This window comes from Alosa sapidissima, chromosome 9 (assembly GCF_018492685.1).
Source record: "Alosa sapidissima isolate fAloSap1 chromosome 9, fAloSap1.pri, whole genome shotgun sequence".
Lineage (NCBI taxonomy): Eukaryota > Metazoa > Chordata > Actinopteri > Clupeiformes > Clupeidae > Alosa > Alosa sapidissima.
The window spans coordinates 1865924-1887500 of record NC_055965.1 but is presented as its reverse complement, the minus strand read 5'-3'; the positions used below and the strand labels follow the sequence as shown (position 1 = coordinate 1887500).

Below are 21577 nucleotides of genomic sequence, written 5' to 3'. Positions count from 1 at the left end.
TGTGTATACATGTGCGCACATGTGTGTGTGTGTTTGTGTTCTTGCAAACTTACCGATTTTCAGTGACTTATATACAGATTCTAATCCAAATGTAAAAGAAAAAATAAATTTTGTGACATGAAATGAGATAGTAGTCTTAGGATAGCGATCTTAAGTATAGGTTTTAGGTTTGTGTGTGGTTCGTTCTTTGTTGCAATAGGTGTGTGTGTGTGTGTGTGTGTGTGTGTGTGTGTGTGTGTGTGTGTGTGTGCTTGGCTGTTTGATCTACATTTCCACAGTCATGTGTTTGTAGCACGAGTCATGCATTTCTCAGAGGACGTATCCAGTTCCCATATGTAATGTGTTTGTTTGTTTGTTTGTTTGTGCGCATCTCTCCACGGGCATCCAGAGAGCGAGGCGTGTGGCTGGGCTTAAGTGATGTGGACGACGGCGACTCACTGCGCTGGGTGGACGGTTCCGAGGTGGCCTCAGGAGAGGAGGGTTCTCTTGACAGAGGCACAATATTGCGGGGCAATAAGTGTGTGTCACTGGAACACACAGGCCTTCTCAGCCAGCATCGCTGCTCGGCCCTACGGGCTTTCTTCTGCCAGTTCACCAAGTTTGGTTAGTGTCAACACCCTTTACACAGATTTAGCAGTGTCATACAGGTCAAATGTGTTATATAGTGTGATAAGATGAAAGCACATTAACTTCAACTGTGTAGTTATGAAATCTAGGCCAAGTATATTTGCGTATACAAGCAATTTGGTCTCTGCATTTATCCCATCTGTGAATTAGTGAACACACAGAGCACACAGTGAGGTGAAGCACACACTAACCCGGAGCAGTGAGCTGCCTTGCTACAGTGGCGCTCGGGGAGCAGAGAGGGGTGCCCTATAACCAGTATGAATTCTCACAACCCAAAGTGTACTTGAGTCCAAAGTGTACTTGAGTCCATGTCTACTCTGTACTGTGTTACATTCAAAAAGAAACTCTCATGTTTACACTTCACACTACTCAACAATTATACTTCACACACACACACACACACACACAACAATTATAAATCACACATCACACACACACACACACACACACACGCACGCGCACACACACACACACACACACAGACACACACACGCACACACACACGCACACAAACACACACACCATAGCACTCCTCAGCGAATCCTCAGCGAATGCTAGTGAGATGTTGCTGATGATGAAGCCTGATCCCTCTCCGTTCACTGGCCTGCTCTTGACTCCTTTTCCCGTCTCCAGTTGGGATCCCTGATGCTGGTGTCTTCATGGTGGGCACCGCTGTCTTCAACATCCACAGGCCTCTATCCAGTGTGACAGAGGCCCAGGCTCTTGACATGCCATCAAAGAGTGTGGAGGTATGCACAGACCCGCCTAATGTATTTGTCATTGTGAGATCGATTACCTTGATGACATTGTGTGGTATGTCGTGGATTTAGAGTTGACGATACCTTTATCAGACCTGAAAGGTTTGAAGGAATATTTCCACATCAGACCTTTGAGCTAAAGCAACATACTAGGAGCCTATCAGGTCATATCATGGATTTCTATAACAAATATGGTTAAAACTGTCAAAACAGTTTTTTTTTTGGTTATGAATTATAAAGTTGGTGCCTGGGGGGAAATAGTCATTTTGGCTGCTTTGAATCCATGTATTTTGAAGCTCACCATGGCCTGAAAGCTGAACGGATTTATCTGAAATTTGTGCAGGGTATAAATAATATCCTGAAAAATAATTTCTACTGAATTGATCTGTATTCCTGAACATACTGTATAGTGATTACATAAGCTATGTGTCCTATTTCAGCATCATCAGCATTTAAACATCTCTCAGAAATTTCTGTCCCAGATTTTGAAAAATCTATTTTTTCCCTCTGTTTTCATAATGACCTAGTTTGTGTGGTCTTTCGTGTGTGTGTGTGTGTCTATGTGTGTGTGCGTGTGTGTGTGTGTGTGTGTGTGTGTGTGTGTGTGTGTGTGTGTGTGTGCGTGTGTGTTTGCGTGTGCGTGTGTGTGTGTGTGTGTGTGCGTGTGTGTGCGTGTGCATGTATAGTTGCTGTTGTTCCCAGCGTTGAGTTTTACGCACACTGCCCGACTGTCCTCCCTGGAGCTGATCACGCAGCAGCTGAGCTCAGATGCACAGGTGCGCTTCCAGGTGTACCGGCCGCAGTGCCAGGAGCTGGGAAAACACCTGCTGCTGCCAGGTGAGCCAGACGCACACAGAAGAGCGTCTCACTCAGACACACACACAGATGAAACACCACGTGCCTCTGCATGCAAATGCACTTTAGTATTTTCACACAGACATTCATATAAAACCATATTAACCAGCAGAAACTTCAGACTTTACACACCCCTGCACACATACCCACCCACCCACCCACAGTCTGGTGCTTTGTGTATTTTTGTTTCTTACGCAGTCTTCACCTCTCACTGGTGTGATCTTCGCTGTCCTCGTTTCCGTGGCACCAGCGAGTTTCCAAACGTACACGATGAGATGTAACAATGGGAGCAGAAGGAGCCCAGAAATAGTGTGGAGGAGCAGGAAGCAGGACGCAGGAGACGAGGGAGAGGCAGGAGGGGGGATAGGAGGGGGGAATAGGAGGGCCCCTTTCATGACATTTGCTGAAGAGATAGAAACCCTCCCATGAAAGACAAGAGGATGGAGAGGTGACGGAAGGTAGAAAAGACATGCAGTAAAAGAGCGGAGGAGAGATAAGACAGGGGAACGTGGTACTGGGCAAAGTAGGGAAGATGTGCAATAAGTAACCGCACAGAGACGGTCCTGAAGATGAGGTTTAGTATTCTCTGAGTCCCCTCGGCTTTGTCAAGGCATTCCACTCACTTCCTACAGCACGGGCGCCAAGCGAGACTAAGGCACCTCACCCTTCCATCAGAGAAAGCCAGTGAACTCCAACAGAAGCTAAAGGAGCCGGCGCACTGTTTAGGCTGAAACAGCGTTGAAGTCTCATTTATCATTCTAGTCTTGGACTAGAATTTGAGGAGGAGGAACACTATTAATTACATACATGATTGGCTTGGCATCCCCCTGCTGTTTTGCATCCATCCAAAGAATGAGATGACTGGATTTTTAGTTTCCTGTATAAAATATGAGAATAATATTCGCAGTGGAATTTGAGTGTGAGCATTTGGCCATTGGTCAGATGAGGGAGCTTTGCCAGTGACCCCTTCTCTCATTTCTACTCAGGTTGTGGTCAACTCTGTGCTCCCATGGCCTTGTGCCAGGATGTGGATCAGATGGCCAATGGAACAGTGCGAGCCACTCCGCCGTGCCCGTCCCTGCAGCAGTGGTGCCCCTTCCTGGAGCGATGCCAGCCCCTGAACAGCTCGTGCCACCACACCTCCTGTTTCAACTGCTCAGGAGTGGACCCTCTGCCCCGTGGGACACGGCGGCCGGAGTACAGCCACGTGGGAGAGGACGTTCTCTTCACCCTGCCCGCTGGACCCTCTGCACACCACCTGGTCAGTCACCTAGCGTAGGGTGCATGCTGTCATATGGACACCCAGCTGACCCTCAGACTTGCCATGTCACAATTAGACCGTTTTGTTTCAATAAAGAAAAGGAATTAATTTTGGACATACATCACATCACACCACATATTTGTTGTATTTATGTACTGGTTTTAAATCAGTGACCATTGATAATGGTGATCATGATCATTTAGGAATACTGCTTTAGACTTGTTCGTTTGTTTGTTTGGTTCTTAATTGGTTGTCCACTCTACACATGCCTCCATTTAACCAGGTCCAAGAAGGAGTGGAGAACTTGCTGGTCTTCCCTGGTGATTTCATCGCCCTGCAGCATGACGCAGGTCCAGGTGCCCTCCTCCACTGCACCCCCGACCCCTCGTCACCGTGGAGACAGAGTGTCCTCACTCTCAACCTCTCCGACTGGACCACCAACAGCTCCATCCTGGCCACTGACACAGTGCATTGGATCCATGACAGCACGTGTCTGCTGAGAGTGCTCCACGTAGGGGAGAACCAGACCAACCTCACGGACCCACAGTTCACCGCTGGCCTGGCCCAGCCAGGAGACTACAGCCTGGAGGTGACCTCGCACGACCCCGACTTTCCCGTGACGGCCAGCTGCTTGCTCCATGTGGTGCCTCCGCTCGGCCTGTCTGTGATTCACCCGACCAACCAGAATGGGACGGTTTACTTCCGGCCCAATCAGACGGCCCTGCTGCTGAGGGTGCACTCGCAGCACAGAGCAGCGGTCAGATGGCAGGGCAGTAACACCACTGTCCACTTCGAGTCTTTCTGCCCCCAGGAGCTTGTAGCTAAAGTAGCCGAGTGCCGACAGGTGGACCCCAACAATGAGACGTGGTTCGCCTGGGTGGACCTCCACCTGGACGAGTCTCCAGGCCCAGTGGCAGTGGAGCTCACGGCTAAGAGTGAGGTGACCACAGACAGCCTGACCATCCAGGCAAGGGTAGAGCTACCGCTTTGCGGCCTACGGATACAACCACATCCAAGTCAAAGAGTGCTTATGTTGTCAGTGGTGGTAAGAATCTTTCTTTTATAGTGTGGAGTCCTATGTTTGTGAAGTAACAATATCAATGAAAAGTAACACATGTAAAAGCACACTAGATCACACTAGATCACACTAGATCCACACTAGATCCACACTAGATCACACTAGATCACACTAGATCCACACTAGATCACACTAGATCTAAGTTGTTGAGGATGTACTCTCTTGCTCCTCTTCTTGTTTCTTCACTTTTACAATCTGCTTTCTAACCTCTAACTTCTTACATTTTTACATTTTTTAGAGCTACGTGGCCATGGTTGAAGGAGGCACTGACCCCAACTTCAAGTGGACAGTGGATGATAAACCATATTTCACCTATTACAACACTGTTTTTAATGTCATCTACCAAAATGCAGCAATCTACAAGCTAACGGTAAAAAACTTGTAATATCACATGCATAAGAATAGTGGAAATTATATTTATAAGCACTTTGGGTCAACCCTATTGCCTTAAATGTGCTATATAAATAAACTGACTTGACTTGACTTGACTTGACTTGACTTAATCACTGCCTGGAGTGTGAAGTGGGAGTCTGGAATAATCAATAGCATTGGTCCTCTTTGATGGTCACTTAGGTGACTGCTATAAACCATGTGAGCAGCCTGACGGAGCATTTCAACGTGACTGTGGACCGCATGAACCCCATGAGTGAGATCACAGTGCTGGGGGTCCCCAGCATCGTCCCCCAAGGCTCCAACCTCAGCCTGGCCGCCTTCGTCACCGTGGACACATCAGTGGAAGCAACATTCCGGTAAATTCCACACCTGTTCTGCACAGTCTTCACCAAAGATTCTAGAACAGAGCTCTGTTCTAGAATCTTTGGTCTTCACTAACGTGAAGTGTTCACAAACAATTTGTTGGAACATTGACAGATCGTGAGCAGTTTTCTGAAAAGCCCTACATCCATCAGTCTGTGATGATGATGGATCAACTTCTCAAATGTGTTTTCTTTTCAAGACAGCAGAGTGCACCTAGACGTTAGGGCGGAGACTGTAATGTTTTTGCATCCAGTGTAGGTCTGCAGCACACACACACACACACACACGCACAGACACACACACGCCACATGCCACACACACGCCACATGCCACACACACACACACACACACACACACACACACACATTCTGCTATAAATGGCTCATTTCCATGCACACAACGGTTCTGGATTTACTGCCCTGTGGTTACCAAAGATTGCTGACAAGATTTTTCCCTCTGCTACTCTGCCATCGTGCTTTAGCAAAATCTCTCAAGTTTTTCCATTCTGCCTTTGCCCAAATCCTCCAGTGTTCCAGGGCACAGTTGATTCCCTCCTGCTCTCTGTGTAGTTCTTGTAGCTCTGCGCTTTGTCTTCCTCTGCTTTTTTCTGGCTTTCCTTTGCTGCAGTTGTGTTTGACTGAAAATTCTATTGTGCTTGATCACATTCTGTTACCCACTTTGAACTGTAGCACCCCCCCCCCCCCCCCCCCACCCCCCACACACACACACACACACACACACACCACCACTACCGCCTCGTAGCTCTCACCTGCACAGATGTTCAGATCGGGGTTTAAGTGGGTCAGCCGCATTGCAGTAACGCTTCAGTGGCCTCCTGCACATATGCCTTGTCACAGCTGGAAAGAAAACAGATTAACGATGTGCATCCCCAGTCTTTCAAACATCCATTCCGGAAATGAAGACTACAGTACATCCAGTGTTTTTTCTGCGTCATTAATAATGGTTGCATTTTAGCATACTGCAGGTAACAGGTCATATTATTACCCTTGAAGGAACAGCAGACCACATTGTTATCTGTCATTTTGCCTTTGTTCTCCTCACAGGTGGGCATTTGGAGATGGAGGATATCAGGACCACCACAAGCTTCCCTATGACCAGCTGCATGAGGCCTCTGATCCCACAATCAAGCAGTTTAAACTGCAAGACAATGTCACCTATGTGTATGCTCAGCCAGGTCGGCACCTCTTCTTACAGTCCTTCTCCCATTCCCACTCCCACACTCAGTAGTACGCAATAGTTTAATAATTTAAGGCAACATATGCTCCTAATAATTGAATACGATAACAGAATCACTGGAATGTTACTGGATTATCCCCTTAAATACTGTATGCTAATGTTCTGTTTTTTGTTCCTGTTGTCACAGGGGAGTACACCCTCCTTGTCTCTGTGTCAAATCGCTATGAGCCGCCGAAGACGCAGAAGATTGATGTGTATGTATTCAGCATCCTGACAAACGTGAAGATTGAGACGGAACCCAATGTGCTGCAGGCGGGACAGTCTGCTGAGTTTGAGGCCCATTCCTTGCCTTCCACTTACGGAATAGTCTACACCTGGGACTTTGGCGATAACTCCACGAGGCTGCAAGGTCGTGAGCGCCGCGTCATCCACACTTACACCCACAGTGGCATCTACGATGTGTGCGTGACTGTAAACAACACCATCAGTACCACTGGGACATGCACAAAGATGATGGTGTTTGAGGAGATTAAGGGCTTAACGGTCCAGTCCTCAGGTCCCACTGAATTACACACATCCGTGGAGATCACTGCACAACTGCTGGCCGGCAACAATGTCACCTGGAGCTTTGACATGGGAGATGGGAACGTGCTGCCCAGTGAGAAAGCAACGGTTGAGCACACATACATTAAAGATGGAAACTACTCGGTGAACATCACAGCCAAGAATGCTGTGAGCTCCCAGTGGCAGGTGATTCCTGTAAATGTGTTTGTGCTGCAGGTGCTGTGGCTGGAACCTGCTGGGTGCATTCAGGAGAACACAAATGTCAGTTTTCGTGCTTTTGTGTCAGGAAATGCCTCCACTTACCATTATCAGTGGAGCTTTGGGGATAATACACATAATGAGACTGTCTTTGGCTTCCCTACGATCACACACTCCTTTTTGGAGAGTAAGAAATACACTCTCTCATTGGTTTTGTTAAGTGCAGTAAACAGGGCAAGCTTTCACGCCTGGGTGTGTGTCCAGCCTGCCGTGAGCAGTGTTTCACTCAAACCCTTGAATAGGCATATCAGACTTGGAGAAGAGACTAAGTTCAGAGCCGTAGCCATTCCTGAATTCGCCTACACTTATCACTGGGAGTTTGGCACCAGTGACTCTAGAGGGCCCATACAAGGAGGTGCAGACATGACATTTACATACAAAAACCCTGGACAGTACCAGGTCATGGTGATGGTCCTCAACAACATCTCGTGTAGCAATGATACCGTTGAAATTGAGGTTCAAAAGCCAGTGGGCTCCCTGCTGATTCTGCACAATGGCACCAAAGACAACAACCTTACCTTGGATCAAGACTACACATTTGAGGCCTATTCTGATTCCACTGATGTTCAGTATACCTGGAACTTTGGGGATGGAAACATCTTCAGTGGCTCAAAGGCCACTCATTCCTATAACCTCTCAGGCCTCTTCAACATAACCCTGCTGGGACAAAATGCAGTGAGCCGCAATAAGACCGTGGTTTTGATGTCTGTCCTGACCCCCATGCTAGGCTTGTCAGTGAATGCTAGTGCAGTGAATGTGCCACTCAATGCATCAGTGAACTTTGAGGCCCATCTTCAGCAGGGGGACCAAGTGAGGTATTCCTGGATCCTTTGTGATCGTTGCACGTCCATTCCTGGTACAAGCACCATGTTCTATACATTTCGCTCAGTTGGGACATTCAATGTGATAGTGACAGCTGTAAACGACATTGGCACTGCCCAAGCAAGCATCTTGATTTTTGTGCAGCGGGAGCTGGAGGGTCTGCAGATTATTGCAGAGGAGCTGGAAGACAAGTGTTGCTATGCCACCAACCAGGTCCTTCATTTGCATGCCTCTCTTAGGGAAGGAACAAACATGTCATTCAACTGGAACATACTGAAAGAGCAAGAGACCACGCCTCCGTTAAATTATACTGGTAAAACAATTGATCTGAATTTTTCAACTCCAGGCACTCGCGATATTTTTCTGATAGCCACCAATCTTTTGGGCCAGTTGTCAGTCAACAAATCCATTAAGTTTTTGGATCATGTTGGGGAACTGTTCCTTGACATTTCACCAAACCCTGTTGCATTGAATGCCATTGTAAACATGAGTGTGTCTGTTAGTGGTGGCACAGACCTTCATTATAATTGGATAGCTGACGGTGACTTGGACTGGTTCGATAGTCTTGTCCATCATAGGTTTGAGAGTCCAGGAATGAAGCAGGTGACGGTGGAAGTCTCTAATGAAGTGAGTACTAAAACCGTTTCCAAATGGATCAGTGTGCAGGAGCCAATCTCAGGCGTGCAGATTTCTGCAAGCAATGTCACAGAACAGAACTTTGTTGCCTCTGGTGTCAATGTTACCTTTCGTGGAGATGTAAGTAAGGGGACCAACATCTCTTGGACATGGTTGTTACCCAGCAGTAAAAGAACAGGTCGACCAGTCACATCCTATATCTTCCCAGAACCAGGGAACTTCTCTGTCATGTTGAACGCTACAAATGACATCAGTGGGGAGGCATTGTCCCGTGATTTCATAGTCCAGAATCGTATTCAGGGACTGAATTTGAAAACCAGCAAGGTGATTGCAGCGGTTGGAGAAAATGTTGAGTTTACCATTTCTATTGCATCAGGATCATCGGTCAATTTCTTGCTGAGTATCAGTGGAGATGCCTCGGTGGAGCTTCTAAACATGACTTACGTACACCAGTTCACAAGGGTGGATCCATATATAGTCAATCTGACCGCCTTCAACCAGGTTAGCTCTGATAGAAAGTCCCTGCATGTGGAAGTGATGGAGCCTGTGAAGCACTTGTCAATTGTGAATTGCTGTGAGGCCGCCATACCTGTCGGAGTGGCAAAGACCTTCATTGCGAACATAGAGGCTGGGAAACCTGTGACCTACCTGTGGACCTTTGATCTGCATTACACGGCCAACCAAAAGACATTTTGGTCAAAGGAGGCCACCTTCACCCCTCCAGAGCCTGGCACACTGACCATTTTCCTTCGTGTCTTTAACCTTCTGGATCCCTCTGGTCTAAATATATCTAAGACAGTCCAGGTTCAAAACATCCTAACATCAGCCACACTTGAAGCTCAACCACAAGACACTTTCATTAACAAGGTGGTTTCCTTCCGAGTGGCTGTGAGCCCACGCAACACTCGGGCCAACTATACGTGGGATTTTGGTGATGGCAAGGAAAATGTATCTATGACCCCCTCTCATAGTCACACATACTCTCGGCCTGGGCAGTACCTGGTGAGGGTCAATGCCAGCAATTTAGTCAGCTGGGTCCTGACTGAGGTTGAGGTAAACATCCGTGTTCTGGCATGTGAGGAGCCTGAAGTTCATATCAAGCAAGCCCCTTATTTGGGAATTTGGCGTCACAAGACGACCCTAGTGGAGGCCAGTGTTGACCTAAAAGGCTGTGATCACTACAGGGTGGAGTATCTCTGGGAAGTTCTGGCCACCCAGGACTGCTCTGATGATGACGACATGAAGGCACCTACCAAGATGCTTCTGCCCCCTGAGGTGGACGTACAACGGATCCAGCTTTCTGTGCCCAAGATGGCACTGCCCGCTGGGAATTACACCCTGGTCTTTTCCTTGGCATATGAGGGTGTTCCTCTCAGGAAGGCAGCCTGCCTTCAATTATCCGTGAAGGCTGGGAAACTGGTCCCCATTATTGAAGGTGGCACATACCGTGTGTGGTCAAAGACCCAGGACCTGCTGCTGAGTGGAGAACAATCCCGTGACCCAAATGTGGACTTGGAGAACCCCTCACTTCTGATCTATCACTGGGACTGTGAAAGCACCTCAAAGGTAAGGAGAATCTTCCAGATTTACTTCACTATAAATGATGTGGTTCTGTAGTGACTCTAGAGCAGTGTTTTTCATAGTGTGGTCAGGGGGCCTCTGGCAGTCCGCAAGCTATCCCAAGTGGTTCACGAGCAGACGTGCTAAAATATAATATAGATGAGTTGTTTGCAATATTGAACCAACTTGTATGTAAATCCAAACAGTTCTGCAACACTGCCTATGTAAGCTATGCCAGTTTAAATCATATGAATCCTCTGACACTATAAGCAAGGTGCAAAGACAATAAGCAAGGTGGTTCATTGAGTAGGCCTATTGTGTAATATACTGCTTAAGTAGGTCTACTCTTTTTTATTTAGCTAGGTGGTCCATGAGTTTTTTTTATTATTGGTTAAGTGGTCCTTGATCTGAAAATGTTTGAGAAACACTGCTCTAGAGTATCACCTGTCTTTGATTGTGATTCAGGGCAGAAGTCACTGTGCAGCATTTGTAGATGTTTTGTTCAGTGGGATGTTCAGGGCTACAGTACTCTGTGTAGGCAGAAGGAATTGTGTCAAAAGTATCTCGTCATCTCACCAGACTAATACTAATAGACATTTGGTCTTAAAGTTCACAAGGTTGAAAGGTTGCGGCCAAGAAAATGTTCTCTGATTTGGCACAAATCACATTCACAGGAATGATGGGAAATATGTGAAACACCCAGCTTTCTCAAATCCCCCACCTAACACACGCACGCTCTCATGCGCGCACAGGCACATACACATGCGCACACACAAACACATACACACAGTATATTTCTCTGTAAGTGTGGATGTCTATAAATAGTGTCACTGTAGGAAATACAGGTTGCTTTTACAGCTATTTATTTTTGTCAGTAATTCCTCTGTCTTCCTGGGTGTCCAACAGTATCTGTACTAGGCACTTTGTTAAATGAGTTCTCATCTGTAAATACGACTGAAAACAGCTTAAACAGGCAAGAGACTAAAAAATGTAATTTAATACGAGTTATTTTCTTTTCCCTCTGTGTGGTTACTGAATAGTTTCATGCGTAGCATTCCCTCTTGCCAAGTCCACGCCGCCTCTGGCAGGAGCTCGTGCGCAGGATTAGTGGCATTACCAGCGAGCCCGTTTAGGACTGGAGCACTCCGGTGCTCTGACATAGTGCTGCTGGCCTGTTGCCATCTTTGATGCTCTTTTCCTTCTACAACGAGAGATGCCTCATAGGTAGTATCCTTGGAGACTGATTGAACTCTAAAATCATTTGTAATGCTGCTCAGGTGGCATTGGAATTGTGTGTGTGGAGGGAGTTTATGCTTGGAGTGGCTGCAGGAACACAGGTTTAAGGTCTTGGAATGGGAGATTGTCAGAGGCTCAAGTTAGGGTTCTGCCTTTGCTCTGGCTTACACATTATATTAGGGTGGAATGCCTCTGGTTTGTGCATGCTGAAAGTGAGTGAGTGTGTGCGAGTGTTTGGTTAAGTGTGTGAGCAGAAATATGGTTTGACCGGAGATATGTGGGTGTGGATGTGTCAAGAGACTGGGTGGGTGAGTGTGAGACTGTGTGTGTGTGTGCGAGACTGTGTGTGTGTGCGCGCATGCGTGTGTGCGTGCGTGTGAGTGTGTGTATCAATGTGTGCGAGCAATGTGTGCAAGCAACATTACACTTGCGAGAGAGAACTGCTGCTTGAAGGCAGAAGAAGGCTAAGAAAGAGGTGTCTCAGGGTTATGTAACCAACCATGAGCAGATAAGCCTGCATTCCACAGCCTTTCCATCTCTCCCACCCTGCTCTGTCCCAGTCCCAGTCCCACAGCTGCTCCCAGGCGCAGCGCGGAGTGTGCAGGGCTCAGGGGCACAAGGCCTGTTAAAAGGGGAACGTGAAACCAGAGCTGGGGGTTTGGAGGCGATGGTGTGAGAAAACAGAGCAATTTCCTAATTATAAAGTGCAAGTTGACCGAGCATGTACTGTAAAAAAACAACAGCAAAAAACAGGAAATGAAGGCATGCCTGAGTGAATGACAGGGATGAGGGCGGGGAGGAATTGTGCTTGGCAATTCAAAACATTTGTTTGTCTGCATGGATTGTCCAATTAGGAAAAATAAAAAATGAAACCCGGGAATTCTTCCGTTCCCCATCAAAGAACAGCAGTGGCTGCTGGGTAGAATCCATAATGAAATAATGGAGTGGGAAATGGTACACCAAGAACGTGACAAAAATGGAGATGGGTTTGGGAAGCAAAATGGAAATGGATATTTCGGCAATGTGTGTGTGTTTGTGTGTGTGTGTGTGTGTGTGTGTGTGAGTGTGTGTGTGTACTGTATGTATTGTATGAACTGTATGCACTGTATGTATATACATATGTGTATACAAACATTATAATTAATGTATGATAAATACAGTATATGTTTTACAGTGCTGCTTCACTTTGACAGTACAGCTGTGTCTTCAGTGTCCTTCATATACTCCACGTGGTGACCCTTTGTTGGATGTTCTGTTATTTTTTCTGTCATGCAGGGTCCATCTCACTGCCCCGCTCTGGACTATGGCTCCAGTGGGCCTGTTCTGGGAATTGCCGGGTCAGACCTGGAGGTAGACGTTGAGTACACTTTCCGTCTCACCGTCAGCAAAGAGGGCATGCCTTCAGAGTCAACAGTTCAGAAGGTGAGTTTGACTGTCCCTTCACTTACACTCCATAACTGTGTTGTGCCGGTTTAGACTGGCTGTCAGCTGTGGTCATGCACAAGCAGGTGGCTGCTTTCTGAAGGCTGGCACTTCTCCGTGGCACACAAGAGTTTCTGTTGGTTTTAACTCCCCGTCTTCCACATGCGGCGAGTTATTGTTGGCTATGTGGGATTCACAGGACCACTGTTGAGTGGAATATTTTCAGAGTTTGGAATAAGTTTCATGCACTAGCTAAACTGAATTAAAACATTTTCCGCTTGGTTGTTCATTCCCTCATTACAGTTATTAGATTCTGGACTTTTCTTTCAGTAGACATTTCACAGGTAATGCATGCAAGGAGCTCAGTCCCCCACTATGACTTAATTTAATGGAATTATTGCATTTTGATTGGCTGCCAAAAAAGATTTATTAATAATAATAATAATACAGAACAAAACACAGAGCACAAAGTTCCTTACAGACAAACAAGCAAAACAAACAATAATAATAATAACAACTAGAATAGCATTTCCTGAAGGAAATACAGTGCATGAAAATGCAAAAATATGATGTAAAATATCATACAGAGTAAAAACAAACTATATTGGTTGCTAGGTAGATGAGGTTTAATATAGTTGGAATGACTGAACAGTTAAATATGTGGATAGTTTAAATGGTTAAATTATTTAGGTAGATAGTTGACGATAACTGACAGTTGGAATGGCTCTAATGTTTGCTAGCAGTTATGCTAACTATGTTAACAAAGATAATAATGCTAACCAAGTTACTTAACTTAGTTAATTTAGCTAATGTTTTCTAGCAGTTTTTTTTAAATGTTAACAATGCTAACTATGTGACTTAGCTAACTTAGCTAATAATTTATAGCAGTTATGCTAAAATATTAAGAATGCTAACATGCTAACCATGTGACTTAGCTAACTTAGCTATTTATTTTTAGCAGTTATGCTAACTATGCTAACTTAGTTCATGTTTACTAATAGTTTTGTCAAAAATGATAACTATGCTAACTAGCATGCTAACTATGCTAACCATGTGACTTAGCTAACATAGCAGTTGATCCAGGTGGCCTGAACACCTGCCATAGGATTCTAATTGCTCAACGGCCGTATTGTGATGTCATAATCACAATGTAAAGTCAATGGGGAAATTTTGAACAGTTTTTAATTAATAGTTTAAAAAGTATAAAAGTTACAACGCTGAAAAAATACATAGCACCCGTGTCCTAAGTAACGTTAAACGATTGAAGCTGCATTAAAGGACAAGTTCGGTATTTTACACTTAAAGCCCTGTTTTCAGATAGTTTATGATTAAATAGAACGTTTAAGATTGAAATTTGGAAACATGCTGCTGTCCTGAGAATTTTCGGTTTCTGTGGTAGCGCCCCCCCTCCTCCAGAACGTTGCATAGGTGCACTGGAACAATCCTTCCTAAAACACATTAAACTTTCGTTTACAAAGACGTGAAACTCACCGAGTGGTCAGGGGTGTTCACTGATATGCTCACACAAAAATCGCTGCAAAAGATTCTTAGTTTTTGTCCAACTCCATTGACTTGTATTGGATGTGCTGTGAGGTACAGGTACGGGTATTACTCCGCTGCCGGAAACGGATATTGGGTTGTTTGTATTCTTTCTGTAGTCTTATGCAGTCGCGGTATCGTAGGCTACTACCTATGGCTACTACGCTATCCAAATTATTGTCACGTCCAACCATGGCTAATGCTAAAAATTGGAACTTGCATGATGTGAATGATAACGTAATGATTCACGTAGGCTTTCATCATGAAAGTTCCACAGCCAAAAAAATAGTAAACATACAAAATCATGTAGCCAAATTATTCATGTAGGCTAGGGTTAGTATTAGGCTTATGATGTGAACATGACAGGTTATGGACATAACAAATACGTTCATTTTCCGCCTGTTACAAACGTTACGTTAGAAAAGGTCAACCTTACCCCAAGTTCTTCCAACTCTGTTGTCCCAGGAGGTAATGTGGGAACCGCTGTTTTTCTCAGGCGAAAGAGCTTTTTGGGCGATTTCTTTCGACCTCGATCTTCTGCTTCTTCTGTGTATTCAATGAAATGCCAGTGGTTTGCTTGTAATTGGCAAGACGGTGTAAGGTGCATTATCGCCACCAACTTGGCTGGAGTGTCTATTATTCAAGCTCTCAACGGAAGAATGTACGGGTGTGAGGCGTTTGGAAAAATAGCTCCACAGTTTTACAACGCATGGTAAACACCTGTTGGAAAGCATCTTTTGCAGCGATTTTTGTGTGAGCATATCAGTGAACACCCCTGACCACTCGGTGAGTTTCACGTCTTTGTAAACGAAAGTTTAATGCGTTTTAGGAAGGATTGTTCCAGTGCACCTATGCAGTGTTCTGGAGGAGAGGGGGCGCTACCACAGATTGTTGTCAGAATCTTACATTCTAGTTTGCTGCAGAGCATTAGAGAAGGCTCTGGTTTGCTGTAAGAATCCTGCATTCTGATTGCCTGCCAAAATCCTGCATTCTGATTGGCTGCCATAATCCTGCATTCTGATTTATTGTCAGAATCTTACATTCTAGTTTGCTGCAGAGCCCTAGAGAAGGCTCTGGTTTGCTGTAAAAATCCTGCATTCTGATTGGCTGCAAAAATCCTGCATTCTGATTGGCTGCCATAATCCGGCATTCTGATTGAATTTTGAAATCCTGCATTCTGATTGGTTCTTAGAATCATGTTTTCTGATTGACCTGAATCCTGAAATCTGATTGGCTCTCAAATTCCTGCAATCTAACTCTCAGAATCCTGCATTCTGATTAGCTGCCAAAATCTTGCATTCTGATTGGCCTTTGGAATCCTGCAATCCTGCAATCTGTTTGGTCATTGTGGTGATATCTTCAGTGCTACAGCCTGCACTTCTGGTGCTTAGGATCTAAAGTGCATGATAAAGAGCAAAATAAAAAACACTTCTGTGTTCATAAAAAAACATCAAGTAAGAGTTTTTCTCTAAATACATTCTGAAAGGAAAGCACACCCACCCTATGCTTTTGGCCTCTTACATACATTCTTTCTCCTTTTGATTATAGACGAGAGATGCTCTGATGCCAGATATTATAGCAAAGGGAGTGGCTCTGCACTCGAGTTTATATCATAACATATAGATTCCATGTCCTTGTGTAGGGCGTTCAGTGAGTAAGCAGGGCTGATCCATGGTTAGACTGACCAGTTTAGATTGTCCTATGAAAGATATTCTGTAACAGTTTCAGAAACTTTGTAAATTCCACCCCATAAGAGCAAGGGTGTGCTGCAACAGTTTGTTGCTCTCCTTCTCAGTTTCTTGGTTCTGTCACACACACACACACACACACAGACACACACACACACACACACACATACACACACACACACACACACACACACACACACACACACACACACACAGACACACACACACACACACACACACACACACACACACACACACACACACAGACACATACACACACACACACATATACACACACACACACACACACACACACACACACACACACACACACACACACACATATACACACACATCCTTTTCTCCCTTTCTCTTCTAGCCTTCTCAGTGATTGTCTATTTCCCATCAGGGAATTATTCCATTAAAGCTGGAGTAGAGCAGAAAATAAGACAGAGAGCAAGACCTCACTCCGGTCCCGAGCTTCTTCTCTCCTACTATCTCTACTATCTGTCCTCAATCTGTCTGTCCATTTCTCTGAGTATGTTGGTAAGAGTCAGGGTCATTGGAGCTGCCACAGTGCACTTGGTTGCCCACAAATCGTCATTGTTTCCTTGATAATGAACTCCTTGTTCCAAATGGACTTTGAAGTACCTTTGGTTCTCTGCCAATTTAAGTTCATCCCTGGTCCTGTTTCACATTCCAGCTCCAACTATGACTTACTACTCACTTGCTCTGTCTGTCTCGGGGTGTCTTTAAAGGAACACGCCACAAGGTCTGGGGGCGAGGTGTGGTTGGTCGTGGTAGTGGGGGGTGTGTGCATATGCTGGGGGCCTGGGGCGATGGGTGGCACGCAGGTCCTCCCCTCTGTCAGCTCGTCGCAGTATAACTGCAGGGGCTGGGTGGAACTGTGGCCATTAATGGGTGCCCAGGTTGGCAATCAGTCAGGCAATCAACCAGGCAATCAGTTATTCCTATCATTATACTTATCATTAATAGAATAATTACAACTCCTCTCCTCTGAAACCCTCCCTCTCTATGTTCCAGCTTCTCTCCTCCTGGCCCAACAGCAAGCCAGCCTTATACATATGCGCACACACACACACACACACATACATCCTCACATACTCACTACCCCTCACCCCCCATCCCCACCCCCATCCCAACACCACCTCATTCACACTCTTAGAGCTACCATCCGCACCCCCAACCCCCATTCCCCCTTCTTTTCATTCCGGTCATCAATTTCATCCCTGATAATCATATCTGTAATCATCCTGGACGCAAATCATCCTTAGCCTTTCTGTTATTAATGTTATGTTGTGTTATGTTTGTGGAAGCCAAGTCAATGTGATGTCTTGTTAAGTTACAGTATGTGTTTATGTAATGTACGTCTGTTTGTCGTATGTAGTATTCATGTGCATGTCGTAGTGTTGCATTTTCTGTAATGTCAATGATGTTTGCAAATAAAATAAAAAATAAATAAAAAAAAAAAAAAAAAAAAAAAAAAGGAACACGCCACCCAATGTCAGTAGTAATATATGTTCTTACCTTAACTTTCACGAGTTGAGTCATACCTCTCCCGTGTCAGTACGTGCACTAAAACGCTCTGGTGCGCGGCGCGACTGTGTTAGCATGTTGCTATGCTAGCGGGCTCAGACGTAGCCAGACGTAGAAGTAATCAAAAACATCCACGTTTTCCCGACTTAAATACAGTTGCACGAGTAGTTGATAAAAATGTCTACGGTCACACAACATGAAACGTGGCAATTTTCCAAGCGAATAAACAGGAGAACTACAATGTGTGGCGCAATAGCACTGGGAGTACTTCGACCTATTGTAGTAATATTAATTAACACCTTATTGTAGATCCTATCCACCACATTATAATCCATGCTTGATCGACCTCTCAGCCTCCCCCTCCCTCTGAGCGAGAGAGATGCACACACACTAGAGATGCGCTGATGGGCTATTATTTCAACCATAACTACATAGCAAAACTTATCATCCATCAGCCATCCATCAGCACCAAAGTTTTTTGACCAATTTTCAAAACCGCACCCGCCCACCATCTGCTGGTTGTTTTAATGTAGGCTATATGGGTGATGCAGCGCTGCTGACGTGAGGCTAGAAAGCCCTTGCCTGTTCTAGAAAGACTGATCCGATGCAGCAAATATATTAAAAGGCTAAAGTCATACATTGTTGTAGCCGATCCCCAGAATATCAGCAGCAAACTCAGTCTCTGTCTCAAAACAGTCTCCAAATAAAACGCACATCGGCCTGTTGCCTATTCTGCCAGCTTGTGACAATATATCGTCCAAAATGCTTGATTGCATTGCATTCTTCACATATTTAGCTAAATTTTCATGTACCACATCGGCATTTTTGTTCAGTGAATCTTTTGTAAATTGCTTTACAATAGCGCCGGGCCCTTGTCAGCAGGTCTGATGGTTTGGAGTCATGTCTTGAATGCTAATGTGAGCAACAATGTCAAAGAGCTTCTCTTGAACTCGGAGACGACGGAAACTAATATAGCAATAAACGTCTTAGCAGATTCCATACAGAGTAACCAGTCATAGACGCCAATGAAGTGTCATAGCAGAGCTATTTGAAAATAATTCAATAGAATTAGACATAGTGTCCACCGATCCTCACACAGACACATACTGTACACGATCACAGTCACCCTCACAGTAACCACATTCACAGTCAGGATAACTGACTCCAGCTAATACAGGTGTGGAAATAAGTGAAACATCATTGAACCTGGTCTGTAACCTCCTCTTCTCTCTCTGGTGTGTGTCCTGGTCTGTAACCTCCTCTTCTCTCCCTGGTGTGTGTCAGGTGTTGGTCCAGTCTGGTCGGATCCCCATGGTGTCTCTGGAGTGTGTGTCCTGCAAGGCTCAGTCCATCTTCGAGGTCAGCCAGAGCTCTAAGGTCGACCTGGCTGGGACCTGCAGCAACTGTGGATTGTCACATCGTGGGGTGAGACATCCATCAAGTGATCAAAAGTCCTGATGAACTGATTTTTTGTAGCTGCCTTTTCTTTACTAAAACTTGCCTGGATTATGTTGTTTTGTATTTGTGATTGTCGTTGGCTCCACTGATCAGTCATGAATTGAAAACCATGCAAGTCATGAATATCAATGTACTTGTGGTGGGCCAAACTGGATTGCCTTAACTCCAATGAAGGGTTTACAAAGCTGTATAATCCACATAGCACTGTGAGAATAGTACAGGAATATCAGAAGGTCTCAGGGGCATGATGGGAGTTGGAGTGTTGAGTGTGTGACTCCTCCGTGTGGAGGTTAAAGCAGTTTACTCTGACCTCAACATGGACACACAGGGATGAGGTCATTGCTGGGAAAGTGCTCTTTTTTTCTCCCCCAAACGTTCTTTCTGTTTGGGTGGAGTGATGTCACCACAGAGGCATGGGAGAGGGGGTGGAGAGAGAGACTCTGCTAGGCGTGGGGGGTGATGTCATCATAGTCATATGGGCTGTTCTGCAGGGGTCAGCTGTCAATCGTACAGCCAGCGCATCTCAACCAGCACATCTCACATCTCACATCTCAACCAGCACATCTCACATCTCAACCAGCACATCTCAACCAGCACATCTCACATCTCAACCAGCACATTCATACAGCCAGCACATCTCACATTTCACATCTCAACCAGCACATCTCAACCAGCATATCTCACATCTCAACCAGCACATCTCACATCTCAACCAGCACATCTCACATCTCAACCAGCATATCTCACATCTCAACCAGCACATTCATACAGCCAGCACATCTCACATCTCACATCTCAACCAGCACATCTCAACCAGCACATCTCACATCTCAACCAGCACATCTCACATCTCACATCTCAACCGGCACATTTTGGATTCTTGAGATAGTGACATGGATTTCAGTGTGGAACTAGGCCATTCATTTTTGTTATAAAAGACAGTCAGTTGGATCCTATAAAAGATTAAATAACCTGGGACATATTTTTGCCAGTGTGTAGGCTGTCTGAAACCTCAAAACCTCATTACAGCCATCATAATTCTAAGTCTTCTTTCATAAACGCCCCATTGAATTCTACTTAGTTATATAATAAAGACAGTCAGGCCTCTGGTTCTGTTTTTCTGCCAGATCATTCCATTTGGGTTGAGCTTTGGGTCGACCTTGGATAAACTGATAAATCAACATACAGCTATTGTTTTATTTCCATTCTTTCACCTTTGCCAAACAAAGAGATTTTATTGCCAATGTGTGCTGTCTGTTTCAGCACTGGACGGCCAGAACCCAGAATAATGAGCGGCTGGCGCTGGACTCGAGCACCACCACCACGGGCAGTGAGGGCATGCGCCTGGTGCTGCGGCAGGGCATCCTGCGCGACGGCGAGTCCTACGTTTTCACCTTGCACGTTGCCGATGACGACATGGACCGCAAGGGTGTGGCCTCCATCGAGCTGCAGCCCAACCTGCCTCCCTCGGGCGGGTCGTGCTCGCTGTGGGCCGATGGTCCAGGGCCTTATGTGCGCACCCTGCTGGACAAGGTGTACTTCAACTGCACAGGTGAGAGGAGACGCTGCTGCTGCCACCTGCCTTTGGACTGAGATGGACTTGTATCCATTAAGTAACATAGATGGTGTGCAGTACAGACAGACCATTCTGTTGGGGAAGAGAGTACACCAGTGGTATAACTAAATAACGTTCTTATGCTCTAATGAAAAGGGGAAGAGAGTATTGAACACCTGTGGTATAACTGAATAACGTTCTTATACTCTTGCTTGATCAGTACTGGCTGCTGAGTCCTTTATAAATTATATTTATTTCTGTCTCATTCTCAAATCACCATTTACTTTTGTCTGTCAGAACTACTCTCTGTCTCGGTTCTTCAATCCCTTCCTTTACTTACCTGTGTGTGTGTGTGTGTGTGGGTGTGTATGTGTGTGTGTGTGTGTGTGTGTGTCTGTGTCTGTGTCTGTGTGTGTGTGTCTGTGTCTGTGTCTGTGTCTGTGTCTGTGTCTGTGTCTGTGTGTGTGTGTGTGTGTGTGTGTGTGTGTGTGTCTGTTTGTGTGTGTGTCTGTGTCTGTGTCTGTGTCTGTGTGTGTGTGTGTGTGTGTGTGTGTGTGTGTGTGTGTGTGTGTGCCTGTTTGTGTGTGTGTCTGTGTCTGTGTCTGTGTGTGTGTGTGTGTGTGTGTGTGTGTGTGTGTGTGTGTGTCTGTGTGTGTGTGTGTCTGTGTCTGTGTCTGTGTGTGTGTGTGTGTGTGTGTGTGTGTGTGTGTGTGTGTTTGTGTGTGTGTGTCTGTGTCTGTGTCTGTGTGT

The 21577-nt window shown here is 45.5% G+C and overlaps 1 protein-coding gene across 1 annotated transcript in view; it reads left to right on the top strand.

The window, feature by feature from the left end:
- The window catches only part of pkd1a (polycystic kidney disease 1a), a 73191-nt gene that overhangs the window by 27058 nt on the left and 24556 nt on the right, over window positions 1-21577 (top strand). Inside the window, exons 8-19 of the mRNA XM_042105512.1 lie at window positions 389-603; window positions 1261-1376; window positions 2072-2222; window positions 3227-3501; window positions 3785-4546; window positions 4818-4949; window positions 5153-5328; window positions 6400-6530; window positions 6720-10378; window positions 12884-13030; window positions 19099-19239; window positions 20536-20824. Of these exons, the coding sequence (XP_041961446.1) occupies window positions 389-603; window positions 1261-1376; window positions 2072-2222; window positions 3227-3501; window positions 3785-4546; window positions 4818-4949; window positions 5153-5328; window positions 6400-6530; window positions 6720-10378; window positions 12884-13030; window positions 19099-19239; window positions 20536-20824 (6194 nt within the window). The remainder of the gene's footprint in view (window positions 1-388; window positions 604-1260; window positions 1377-2071; window positions 2223-3226; window positions 3502-3784; window positions 4547-4817; window positions 4950-5152; window positions 5329-6399; window positions 6531-6719; window positions 10379-12883; window positions 13031-19098; window positions 19240-20535; window positions 20825-21577) is intronic.